At 35.4% G+C, this 14163-nt stretch overlaps 1 protein-coding gene across 6 annotated transcripts in view; it reads right to left on the bottom strand.

The window, feature by feature from the left end:
- The window catches only part of LOC150087516 (laminin subunit alpha lam-3-like), a 746420-nt gene that overhangs the window by 239215 nt on the left and 493042 nt on the right, over window positions 1-14163 (bottom strand). For all 6 annotated transcript variants that reach the window (XM_090371226.1, XM_090371225.1, XM_090371229.1 and 3 more), the window contains 2 exons: window positions 11624-11774; window positions 3747-3945 (listed from right to left, as the gene is read on the bottom strand). In XM_090371226.1, the coding sequence (XP_090227352.1) occupies window positions 3747-3945; window positions 11624-11774 (350 nt within the window). The remainder of the gene's footprint in view (window positions 1-3746; window positions 3946-11623; window positions 11775-14163) is intronic.

The following is a 14163-nucleotide window of genomic DNA, read 5'->3' as shown; positions in this document are numbered from 1 at the left end:
ATGGAAGTTTGTTCCAGCAATTAACCACCCGCTGGCTAAAGGCAAATTTCCGCACATCTATTCTACATCTGTCCTTTCTTAATTTGAACTTATGTCCCCGTAGGTTCGTAATCTGAACAAGTGGAAGGATCCCATCAGAATTCAGCGTGCTAAACCCATTCAAGGCCTTATAGACCTCAATCAGATCACCGCACAGGTGCCTAGTCTCCAGCCACTGCAATTTGCAGAACTTAAGCCTCTCTTGGTAAGAGAATCCCTTCATTCCCCTCACCAATCGTGTTGCTCTTCTCTGTACACGCTCAAGCAAATCTACATCCTTCCTAAAATGAGGCCTCCAGACCTGTACGCAGTACTCAAGGCGTGGCCTGACCATTGCCTTATACAGAGGGACAATCACCTCCTTTTCCCTGCTAGCAAAATTCCTATATATCATTGACAAAACCCCATGACCCTCCCTAGCAGCCTGTCTGCACTGTTCAGAAAACTTCATATCTGACTGCACAATTACTCCCAGGTCTTTTTCATTTTCTACCACCTTAAGTGTAGTACCACACAGTTGGTACGTTTCTCTGGGGTTACTTCTACCCATATGCAGTACTTTGCATTTGTCAAGGTTAAACTTCAGTTGCCACTTCTTAGCCCATCTGCCCAAATTATCTAGATCCTGTTGCAGTAGCACACTGCCATTACTGTCATTAACAACCCTGCCAACCTTTGTGTCATCTGCAAACTTCGACATTAAGCCTGATATACCTTCATCAATATCATTGATAAATACACAAAACAACAGTGGACCCAACACCGAACCCTGTGGGACTCCACTAATAACATTAGTCCACGAAGAGCAGCACCCATTGATTACCACCCTCTGTCTTCTCCCACTTAACCATCCTTTTATCCATTGAACTTGTGAGTGACCAACCCACAAGTTCCAGTCAATATCTGGAAAGTTAAAATCCCCCATTATAAGACATTCTGATTTACTGGCCCACTCTATTTCTCTGCACAACTGCTCATTATACTCATCAGATTCATTAGGCCTATAACACACACCTACTCTCATTTTTCCTTTCCCAGTGCTTAAGTCACACCAGACTCGTACACTGCATTGCCATCCAACATCAATTGGATGCACTTCCTTAGATTTTATGTGTTTCTTAACTAACAGCATCTGTACACATTGTACTCCCCAAATTGCAATTCTGCATTGCTTATGACACCAAGTCTCTGATATCCCAACAATATCTGCCTTTGATGTCTTGACTAGCACTTCAATTATTGAGAGATGGAAAATGGTGTGTGACAGTAAAGACTAAAAAAGGTTTTTGAGTTGAAAGCCTCAGAATATGGAAAAATTCACTAATCGAACAAGTTAGTGCATAACATCATTTTAGTTCATAGTATATTCACGTAATTAGACCACACTTGGAATACTATGTTCAGGTGTGGAGACCGCACCTAAAGAAAGACAATGTGCTTCTTGAAAGGGTCCAGAGACGATAACTTGCCTGGTGAGATTGACAAAAGGGTGTCCATATGAAGAAAGACTTCGAATATGTGGGTTGCAGAGTTTAGAAACTAGACACCTTAGAGGAGAGTTGATTGAGGTGTTTAAGGCTCTGAGAAGTATAAGCAAAATCAATGAGGATGAATTTTCATGGTTATAAATGATTTTAGAACAAGGGGGCATCATTTCGAATTACGGGGTGAGATGTTTAGACTGGATTGCAGGAAGTTTTATTTTAGCCAGCAAGTTATAAATTACTGGAATAAGTTGCCTGCATGGGTGGTAGAGGCTGACAGTTTGGGGAAATTCAAAGGTCAGCTGGATAATTACCTATGGAAGGAGAGAAATGCTTAGGTTGTCCATTTCCTTTTCTTTAATTTATTAATTATTATTTATTTTTAAAAATTTCCTTCTTATTATTATTACTTTATTCTTATCATTTTATTTTATTTATTTTTATTTTATTATTATTGTTATTTTTTTATTATTTTTTTTATTATTATTATTATTTTATTTATTTATTTATCTTTTTTTTTTTGTTTTTTTTTTTTGGCTGATGCAGCATAAGTCATAGTCTTCTTTGCACCACGTGGCCATTACTAATACTAATACAGTAGTAATATCACCAAAGTAGGTGAAATGGCATCATTTCTGTTATATCTCATATTGTGAATGCCCTCACAACGATAATGTGAGAAAAAATAAAGGTAATTTCCCATGAACTAAAACAGTGGTTTTCAACCGGGGTGCCACAATAACATTCCAGGGGCACCACGTAATTTGGGTTTAAGTTATTTAAACTTATTGTTTTTTTTTTAAATTTATATATTTATTTCATTATAAAAAGGTGTATCCATTGTACGGTATCTTTTTAATTTTGTGTCAATCTATAATTGGTGTTTATTTAGTACCCCTATATAAAAAGAATAAAATTATTATATAAGTATATATAATAAATGGAATTTGTATTATGAATTGTAATTTTGTTTATAGTTACATTATTATAATAACTATCATATAACATATTCTTTTTAATATGAGATATATATATATATATCTCCAGAGAGATAATCGGATCTAACAGGAAGAAAATTGAGTAGGGGTGCCACAAAATAAATCAAATTACTTAGGGGTGCCGTTATTACAAAAAGGTCAAAAACTCAAAAACCACTGAACTAAAATGATGCTATGCACTAACTTGTTCAATTAGTAAATTTTCCATAATCTGAGGCATATTGTGCTGGGCTACCACCACTTATTGTATCACCAGGGTACCTACCTGCCCACTGAAGAGAGACCATCAAGCCTTGATATGATGCAGTCTGGGGAAGCGTGATGGTATAATTCGTTACCAAGAATCAATAACAACAGTCTACCCTACTGGGGAAGCACTGCCTATTTGAGGGATTCATAAGTGAACTACTTGAGTGAGTGCAAGTTTGAGGAGTAACTGCACCCTTCCTCTTTCAAAGGCATTTCTTCTTCTTCCTCTCCTGCCATCACTTTCCTCCACCTTTCGCTTTTCTATATCTAATAGGGTCAGAGATGTGGATAACATGTTTATTATCCCATACACATTTAAAAGCAGTGCTGTCTGGGTGGTGGTATCCATAGAAAACAAGGAACAGTCTTCTCCATTGGCCAAAAGTTGCTTCTTCAAGGTAGTACAATATCAGGGCAACTTGTTATGAAGGCATTCACAATACGAGATATAACAAAAACAATTCCATTTCACCTACTTCGGTGATTTACTATGAACTAAAATGATGCAATGCACTAACTTATTTGATTAGTGAATTTTCTATAGTCTGAGGCTTTCAGCCCTAAAACTTCTTTAGTAATTTTTTCTTTGATAAATATTGGAAATGTACCTGCATACAAAATTTCAATCATGTACTCATAATTCCAGTGGAAGTACCTTATAATTTAACAAATAAACATATAAATTTTGTTAAAGAATACAGATTAAAAGTACATTTTTTATTTATCACTAACACAAAACGTTAATCTACCATAAATGCTAATTAAAAATAGAACAATAAGTTAACAGAAATATTCTATATATAAAAAAACTTTATAACAGAAAGAATTTTACAATTTGAGAAATTAAATTTATGCAAATTATGCAGGAACAAATAATTATATATAATTTCAAGTATTTATTAAGAAATGAGTAAGTTTGAATAGTCATATATGTTTGAAATCATTATTTATTTTATTAAAATACATTAAGACAAACCTGGATAGCTTTCTGTCCATCCTTACTATTGAAATTAAGTTTCAAAGTTTCATTAATAGGTTTCCACACTCTTTCATTGAGAGTAGTTAAAATCTCATTCAAAAAATTCCCTATGTGTTCAAAATTTTCCTTGTGAGCCATCAACAGTTCATTGTTTATTGTTAATTTCTTTATCTCCTCTAATAAATAACGTGCTTTTCTAAAAATAAAAAATAAAATTATGATTTTTCTACATTATTATTTGCTGCTATGAAAAATTGCCTTAAGAAGAATTACCTTCAGTATAGCAGAAAAATAAGATAAAAAGGTAATAGTACAATGTAAATAATTTTCTTTCCAAATTAAATATTATAATTCTAATTAAATTATAATTAAACAAAAATAATCAAACTTTAAGACTCAAACAGAAATACTCCTAACATTTTCATGCATATTATATGATTTGATTTTTAATGTGTGGGCTCTGTGTGCGTGCATGCACACACACACACATAAATGTAGACAATTTTCATTTGTGGGCTCACTGCAATACATACACATATATTCTGAAGATCATTTCATGTAAGAAATGCCTAGAAATATTCAATAGGTACTTCCATATCTGTATTTCCAAGTAACTCAGGCGTATTTCCAAGTAACGTTGGCTTCTCTTTGGTGGGCACCCACTGAAGAGAAGCCAACAAGCTTTGAAACGGTGCCGCCTGGGTGGTGGTATCTGCTGAGAATAAATAACAATAGTCTTCTCCGCTGGTGAAGTGTTATTTATTCGAGGTAGTACAATACCATGGCAACTCATTGTGAAGGCAGTTACAATATGAGATATAGCCAAAACGATGCTAATTTAATTAATTAATTAACTACTTTGGTAGATAGCTATGCTAAAATGATGCATTTGCACTAACCTACATATTAATCATTCTACCTCGTAGCATGAGGCCTTTGCCCTTAAATATTTTATAATAGCTATACCGAAACCTGGAAAAGATCATTCGATTCCACACAATTATAGACCAATCTCTCTAACCAGATGCTCGAGTAAAACTTTGGAAAAATGGTTCACCATCGTCTCACCTGGTATCTTGAATCCCGAAACATAATCAGTAACAATCAGCTTGGTTTTCGAAAGAATAGATCTTCCCTAGACCTAATGACAAAAGCTGAATCAATCATAAGGAATGCATTCATCAGAAATCAACATCTCTTCATGATATGCCTTGATATAGAGAAGGCTTTTGATCTCCATTCTATACATATGAACCATATTTTATTCAAAGTTTCCTTCGACACAGATCTTTCCAAGTTAAGTACTGGCAGGTTTTATCTCAAACATATATATATAAGAAGAAGGAGTCCCACAGGGCTCTGTCCTTAATGCCACTCTGTTCTCACTATGAATAAACAATATCACAAATCGCAATCCAAACACTGTTGACTCATATCTCTATGCGGATGACCTTACCATATCCTGCCATTCCCAGAATATGAACTATATCGAGAGGCATCTACAATATCCATAAACAACATTGAATTATGGATGGCACAAAATGGATACAGACTGTCAAGCCACAAATCTACAGCCATACATTTCTGCACAAAGCAAAGAATGCATCCTGAACCTGAGTTTCACTTGGCCAATCACCCTCTACCAATCGTAAACAGTATTCATCTCCTAGGGCTAATTTTTGATAAGAAATCAAAATTCCAGAAGCACATAAAATAACTAAGAACCACTTGCGCAAAGAAAATGAATATACTCCGGGTCATCTCCAGTACATCTTGGGGTGCAGATCGTTATAGCCTGCTCCACTTATATAAGTCCCTAATTACACCTCGGCTGGACTACGGAGCCTGCCTACTCATCCTGCTTGGCCACTCCTGCATGATCCTCAGTATAAATAAACAAATAAACCCAGAACAATTCAGCTTGCTGGTATCAGACTGCAGATTCTAGCAGAAAGCTGGAATATCCAATTTGATAATATCCTCAGAGAATCAAAAGATCCAGATCCTCCATAGAGAATCAAAAGATCCAGATCCCCCATACCTTCACACTTTATTCTAATGAATACTTTGAGCAATGGGATAAAGGTTCCATAGCAAAGATTAACATCCAACAACTATATTATGCTCATACACAGAAGTACCCCCAATTCACCAAATTCTATACTGATGGTTCAAAGTCTGACAATCAAGTGGGTGCAGCTGCTGTCTTCCCTAATTCAACTGTCTCATTTTCACTTCCAGCCAAACGTAGCAGTTATACCGCTGAGCTTCATGCCATTAAGCTTGCTCTGAAAAATATCTCACTGCTGTCAATAATAAAAGTATAATATATACTGATTCACAAGGTGCTATTTTAGCTTTGAAAGGCACTTCCTCACCTAAAAATCCTTTATTAAAACTCATAAGACATAATCTGATGCAGCTTCATGAGCATCAACAACCTGTTATCTTTTCTCGGATTCCTGGCTACAGTGGTACTCCAGGAAATGAATGTGCAGATGATTCTGCAAAGCATCCTTCCAACATAGCCTCAACAAATGATCTAGTCCCATATCCTGATTATAGACACAAAATATGGAGAACATGCATAAAACAATGGACACTTCTGTGGAAAATGCAAACAAATAACAAGCTATTTAAAATAAAACCCGAACCACAATTATGGACATCTAGCCTTCGTAAAAATAGAAAAGAAGAAGTAATCTTAGCCAGAATCCGAATAGGTCACACTCACCTCACCCATCTATATCTGCTTACAGGGAATGATCCTCCTCAGTGTGCGCACTGCTCGCAACCACTTACAGTAAAACATATACTCCTTGAATGTAGCTTGTTTAAAAATGCCCGATAAATGGCTTTTAGTTTCATTTCAGATCTGCAAAAACCTCTGTCTCTCAATAGCATTATAGGTAAAGAAGCAAATCTCTCTAAATTCTTTTTCTATTTAAAACAAATTCAAATGTATGACCGTTTCTAACTGCTGTTCCTATATGTAAAGTCAATTGATTTGGGAGGCGCAATATGACCTAAGTTGCCCTTGTGCCAGAAAACACCACAACAACAACAACTGATGAAAGTACAGACATTTCTGTACAGAAAATGTTAATTTTGCATTTTAAGTTTCAACTAGAAAATGAAACTTCCTATAGGACTATGTTTGAAGGTATTTTGAAACTAACTGCACGCAACAGTATAAATATTGTTGAAGCAATAAGAACATTTTATATCAAGAACAATCTTGATTTTCAAAAGATGATGTTTACATCAAATGGAGCACATGTTATGTTTGGAAAGAATAATGGTGTGGCACCAATGTTCAGTAGGTCATCTATTAAAAAGGGGAAGCTAGAAGAATTAGACAATGTCACAGAATACCCCCATGGGCTCACATCTGGTGAGTATGGGCTTGGCACATCCAGGGTCCTTAGCTGGATATCATCATTTTTCTTTTTTCTTGGTGATTCCCTTCTACTTCTGGCACTTTCTCTCTCTCTCTCACACACAAGGTAACTCAGAATTTACAATTTTTTTTTTTTTTTTGGATGGTGCAGCAAAAGCCTGAAGGCTTCCCTGCACCATATGGCTAATAATAATAATAATAATATGATTTTTTGTCATTTCGACCACTAAACGAAGTGAGATGGCTGTCAAGACATTTTTCCGTAATTGCTTATGAGAAATTATGAAGTTTTAATCCAGTATTGTAAAGAGCAAGGTTGGTTGGTTGGTTCATTGGGGATTTATGTGGTGCATCAGCATCTATGGCCATAATGCACCAGTAAAGAGCAAGTTAATGAATGTAACGATCCAACCAGTAAATACTGCCTGAAGATTTTGACTAATCCACAATATCAAGCAGTGTTAACTGTTCTTAATGATGTTTTAGAAGATCTGGCATTCCTCTGTAAATTCCTTCAGAAAAGTTATTTGAATACAATTGAAGCACTGCAGTATGCAAAATCAAAAATTAACAAGGTAAGGTCACAGTATCTTGGCCATATTGTTTATTGGAGTGACAAAGTAAAAGATTTTCTTTCATCTATAAGTTCTGACGTCGATACTATGCCTATTATTCTATTCATTAAACTGGACAATAGATTTCCTGATGATGAGTTAAGAGAATGGCTAGCTTTTGTTCCAATTGCTATGGCAAACGCAATCAATTTTGAATTTGGATAAGAGAACATTAAACAACTAATAAAAAAAATACTCAGCTACCATTACAATAAACGAAAGCATTGCTACAACAATATCGCATTAATACTGTTATTTGAAATTTGCCATTTCTGAGAAGGTTAAGAATGGTTCAATTAAATCGTTCACTGATATGTTGAATTACACTCAGAAACAAAGAATTTGAAGAACTGTCAATTCCTGTTGACATCTGTGAAACATTTCAAGTTTCTAATGCTGAATGCAAACATGGATTCAGTGTCATGAATTCCATAAAATGTAAATGAGATTTACCATTCAGATTTACCAATACCATTCAGATTGGTATTGGCCAAACAAGTTTGCCCTTTGACAAATCCATGCTGTGATTACAGTATAATTGCATACCTGTTCAGATGTTCCTGCATTACCTCTTTATCCAGTGATTCCATTATGAAGGCAAATGGGCGTGTGGTACTGGATTCCATGATTAAAGAGTAACAATATAGCGTATCCAGTGACAAAATTTTTCAATAACTAAGTATGGAGCTTTCATATTCAGCAATTCCCTGTACAAGTAAATACACGGTATGGCTATGGGTGCCCCTGTCAGCTCCGTCGTTGCTAACATCACTAGGGAGGAATTAGAGGAACAGATATTCCTGAGCCTGCCTGTACTGATTACAATGTGGTGTCAATGATATCTTCACCATCATCCCACATGGTTCAGATGTTAGAGTACCTCGATTTAGCATTTGCTGCTGGCAACGTCATCAGACAATCCAATTGTATAGAATTTAAATATTGTTTTTGGGATGACTGTAATCACCCTTACAGAAGCAAAAGGCCTTCCTTTACCCTTGACAGTAGTTATATCTTTATATAAGTCCCACATCAACACAATGTGACACTGCTACTTAGAGAATCGTTTACCTGTAGGTGATCACTGCTACTCAAAGAATCTTTTACCTGTAGGTGCTTAATGCATGATCAGTTGCTGCTGATAATCAGATCAGGAATATTTCTCTCTCTTGTTGCTTCTCTAAAATGCTGCCATAGAAAAGTCATCCAATAAATCAACAAAAAGTCTTACTAGTGTGTGAATGAAACCCCAGAACAAAAATCTGTTAATTAAATTCGTCCATTATAAGACATTCTGATTTATTGTCTCACTATATTTCTCCCTATAGTTTTTTTTTTTATTATACTGATCACAGTCATTAGGCTTATAACATTCCTACTCTCATTTTTGTTTTCCCAGTGCTTATGTCACATCAAACTGCCTCAACATTCACTGCCCACCCATATCAGCTGGATGCACTGCTTTAATATGGTTCCATAATACGCTTAGGGCAATAGCCTCAAGTTATACAGAAGTTAACATATAAGTTAGTGCTAGAGCATCATGTCAATACGTAACCAACTACTAAGTAGTTGAATAATGGCATCATTTAAGTATATCTCATATTGTGAATACCTTCACGAGTTATGATGATAACTTGATACATAATTTGAGGCTATTGCCCTAAATGTATTATGTAATCTTAATTACTTGTACACCATCAGGCATCTCTCATCATACTGTGAAGTTCTACTTCGCAACTGGGTTGTCATCACTGCAACACCAGGGTACCTGCCCACCCACCAATGAGGAGCCAACAAGCTCCGAAACAATGCTGTCCGGGTGGTGGTATCCACCGAAGAATAAGTAACAGTAGTCTTCTCCATTGGTGAAGCATTACTTATTCGAGGTAGTGCAATATCATGGTAACTTGTTGTGTCACAATATGAGATATACTTATATGATGCCATTTTTTAACTACTTAGTAGTTGGCTACGTATAGACATGCTGCTCTAGCACTAACTTATATGCCATTTAATATGGTTCTTAACTAACTATAAACCTACCATACCCCTCCTGTCCTGTCCTGTCTGTCCTTTCTGTGTACATTGTACTCCCCATATGCATTTCTTTGCATGCAAGAAAGCAAGCTTTAGAGCTTACTTTCTTGCATCATTTGCTACTACTAATACTAATACTATTCAGTGATGCTATGTGAATTTTAAATGATATTGTATCTTAGGCTGAACTGTAGGTAACAGTATAATTATCTAAGGTGGACATAAGCTTAAAGTTTAATCAATCTTTTGTGGAAACAGAATGTTCCCAATGATTGGACTAATGCTGTATTGTATGTAATGTACTTAACATCTGCTTGTATTTATTTATATACTCATTTAGTTTATAATGGAGATACAGGATAGGTGGAAACTGCTGTTACTAATCATCCAAGATTAAAGCAATATAACATGTGATCAAAATGTTCAGGTACTGAATTGTTTGGGAAATGAAGAAGCTTATGTGCCTTTCAGATGGATCTCTTTTAAGAAATCTTCTTGAGAGTGTATACACTAATTCCAACAACTCTGCAACTTCTGGATGCATTCCTCATATCTTCTTTTTGAATTGCTAATAGTTACTGTGTTACATTCTAAATAATTTTCTCAGCTGGTGAAAATCTGTGACCTTTCAAAGGGGCTTAAGTACGGGAAGCAAAAAATAAATCATAAGGAACTAAATCTCACATGTACAAAAAATATTCCTGAATAGAAAGCACTGAATGTATAGGGATGTTATCATGATGCAAGCATCAATTCCATGAAGCCCACCTTTCCAGCTGTTATCTGAACAATCTTAAGATTGTTCAGATAACAGACATTGTTCAGACCTTCTTAAGATTGTTCTTCTTTCTGAAATCTGAACAACTGTTCAGATTTCTCTGAACAGCACTGCACAATCACCACAGAATCATTTTTTAATATTCCTGGTTCACAGTTTGTCCAATTTGGGACAACTTAAATGAATCAGTCAAAACATAAAATAAACATTATCTTCACATTTGTTCAAGATTGTTTTACCTTTTGAGCCTTAGAAAAGATAGATTCTTCTATTGAAGCCACTGGGCCATTGTTTCTGGATCACAGTCATGCACCCATGATTTCTCACTAGCAATGGAGAAAGAAACAAAGCATGGGTTATCAGGTAGCAGAAACATGTTAATGAATATCCTGAGATGTGAGAACTTTCTGTTCCTTGTAATCATTGGTGAGTGTGTGAGTCACAGAATTAGCTAAAATGCATTGCATTCCCAAATCTTGTTGTAAAATTGAGTGACATGTCCCATAAGAAATAACAGCTTCACTAGCACACATAGCTAAAATCAATCATTCCAATCAAATCGTGAACAAGAGCAATCAAATAATTCATTTTTATAAAGTTGAAGGAGAAAAACCACAGCGAGGCTCACCTTTGAAAGAAAAGCATTCCCCTTTAAACCTCATGAACCACTGAAAAGTGTTCAAATGACACATAGCATCTTCTCCAAAAAATTTTCCGATTACTTTTCCCCAATTAGAAACAAAATTTGATGCTAATTTGCTGCTCATGTAAATCATTGCAGATTGATCCAAACTGACTGCACATAAATGATTGATTCTTCTCAGATGTGATCTGAATGCCATCACTATGGCATCATCTGGTGATTCATGCATTACTAAGTTTAGATTACTCACTGAACATTGTGAACATTCACAACTCACTGCACTACGATGCCACAATTTCAAAACACAAAGTCATCTCTGAACTTATTGATCAAACCTTGCATACATAGTAGAAAATTATAATAATTATAACAAACTAACAAGTTTAATAAAAATTTTACCTTAGTTCTCTTAAAGTTTCTCCTTTTTGAGAAGTCAAGTCTCTTTCTTTTATTTCTTTCAGAATATTCTGGGTTATTTCAACTGCTTTCTCAATAGTTATTCCCATTCCAGCAGAGTCTAGCCCATGTGCTTGTAACAACTGGATAGTTCCTGAAATTTTATTTAAGATAGTCACATATTAAATGTACTCATATGTACCGAGAAATGGGTCTATTAAAAGTTGCATGCTGGTTATTGATCAAGGAATAATAAACTTAGATAATAATCATTACTCTTTTAACCATCTACCTACATTACATCAAAAAGTTAATGTAGAACAATACCAATCAAAATTCCTAGTTTTTTATTAAAATATAGTCAAAGACAGAATTACCAGACATTCCCAGTTTCCACGTACAATTAATGGAAGTCCCTGATTTTTTTGAATTTATCCTCAGTTTTTTGAATGCGAACCCAGAAATATGGCTCAAAAATCATTGTGTACTTTCCACGTCAATATTCTGCAAATTACATAACAAGCACTCTCAAAACAGTCAATAATCACATATTCCCTTACCACTAATATGGCTGCATGAATGTGAATGGTCCAAGTAGGGTGGAATGAAGCCTCAAACTGCAAAACAAACTTTGCCCCCCACAGGAGATGCCCTAGTAATGAATTAATTTCAAACACATTTGCTTGAAATTAGTGCAATTGGCAAGTTAATTGTTTAATGATGTAAAAACATTCCCATAAGACTAATGTACAGTGTAGGGTTATCAGACATCCAGTTTTTCAGGAGAATCTCAGAATAAATTATCTATTCCTGGAAATCATCTGTCCAGAATGGCACCAATTTTTAGAATAGGTCACTGGAAAAGTAACTCATAAGAAATGCAACTTTTCACAGACTTGAGACCACTCTCTTTAAACATTGATATTCTTCATATTATATGATGAACACTCTCGAAATGCACATTAACACTATTATAGTTGCATGCGAATATCCCTGGGGTAACAAGGATATGGAAAATTTGGTCTCTGTCACAGGAACCAAATGGATTTAAATAAAATACACAGAATAACCAAATTTATGATTTATTTTAAAAATATAACTATGATTTTTATTATATAAATCAATTATTATATAAATCAATTATTATATAAATCAATCATTATAAAAGTCTCTGTTTTTTTATATATATATATATATAACTTTTATACAAAAGCTGACTGTTTGATAATAATTCAATAAATATAAAATAAAATAGATATGGAATCAAGAGGATTATCCTATTTGATGTTTTTGTAGTCATTAAGGTTTAAACTACTTAATATAATGCTCTTAATGCCTTGCATTTCACTACTTTCAAAACAATGGGCTTGAAAGCAGTACAATAGTCAGATCAATGTTTGATGGTGTAATCACACTACCCAAAAGGTTAATCTTTTATTTATCAACTTTCTCACCTTTTAAATAAACAGAAGAATAATCTCCTTTTGGTGATGTCATTTGTTTCAAATAATGCAATATAAGGACAACTGCTTGTGAAGGCAAAGTTTGTTTTGCTGTGAGTAATATTTTGTTGTGAGTAATTATTCGCTGTATGATTCCTTTCGCCTCAAAGCTGGTACTTGTGCATATGTTCGTTCTGATATTCCCTGTCAGAGACTTGGCAATTTGGAATCTCCTCTCTTTGATCTTCTCTGGCTCAAAATCTCTCTACCTCATTGTGTCAAATTCATCTGTTGTCTCTACCATTCTCCCAACTCCACTAATCACTTGGAGCTCTTCGACTTCCTCTCTTTGCAACTTGACTTTCTCCAGTCCAACTTTCCTAACAGTGAGGTAATTTTCCTTGGTGATTTTAATGTTCACAACTCCAGCTGGCTTCCGTTTTCTAGTCACACCGACCCAGCAGGTCGAGATGCTGTTTGTTTGTTTGTTTTTTGGTTTTTAGGAGCATTAGCAACTAAGGCCATATTGCTCCGGGATATGCGGTGGTCATTCCCTGACCTTTCCGCATTCTCCGTATTTGGTGGTGATGGGCTCGAACCCCGGTCTAATCAAGAAGCGTGTGCTACGCACTGCTGCTGCTCCTTCCCACTTGGCTATGGAAGCGCCCATTCGAGATGCTGAGGCTTTTGCAATTACTAAATGACCTAGCACAGATTGTTCATTTACCTACAAGAATACTGGACAATCCTAATCATACAGCCAATATGCTTGATCTTTTTCTCACAAACAACCCTTCTACATATACGGTCAAAGTGAGAAGTCCTTTAGGCACTTCAGATCACAACTTGGTGATTGGCTCTTCTCCAATGGAGCCTTTATTTCATGGCTATTCCCAACCTCGTGTTGTTTGGCATTACAAGAATGCAAAATGGGATGACCTGCGAGACTTCTTTTATTCTTTTCCTTGGTCGGATTACTGTTTCAAAACTTCTGATGTCAACGTTTGCTCAGATCGTGTCAGTGAAATTATTCTTGCAGGAATGGAATCCTTTATCCCACACTCCACTTTAAAATCTCGTCCTTTATCTAAACCTTGGTTT

Source organism: Mastigoproctus giganteus, chromosome 4 (assembly GCF_048544385.1).
Source record: "Mastigoproctus giganteus isolate SK-2022 chromosome 4, ASM4854438v1, whole genome shotgun sequence".
In the NCBI taxonomy this organism is placed as follows: Eukaryota; Metazoa; Arthropoda; class Arachnida; order Uropygi; family Thelyphonidae; genus Mastigoproctus; species Mastigoproctus giganteus.
This window is presented reverse-complemented; position numbering and strand designations above follow the sequence as displayed.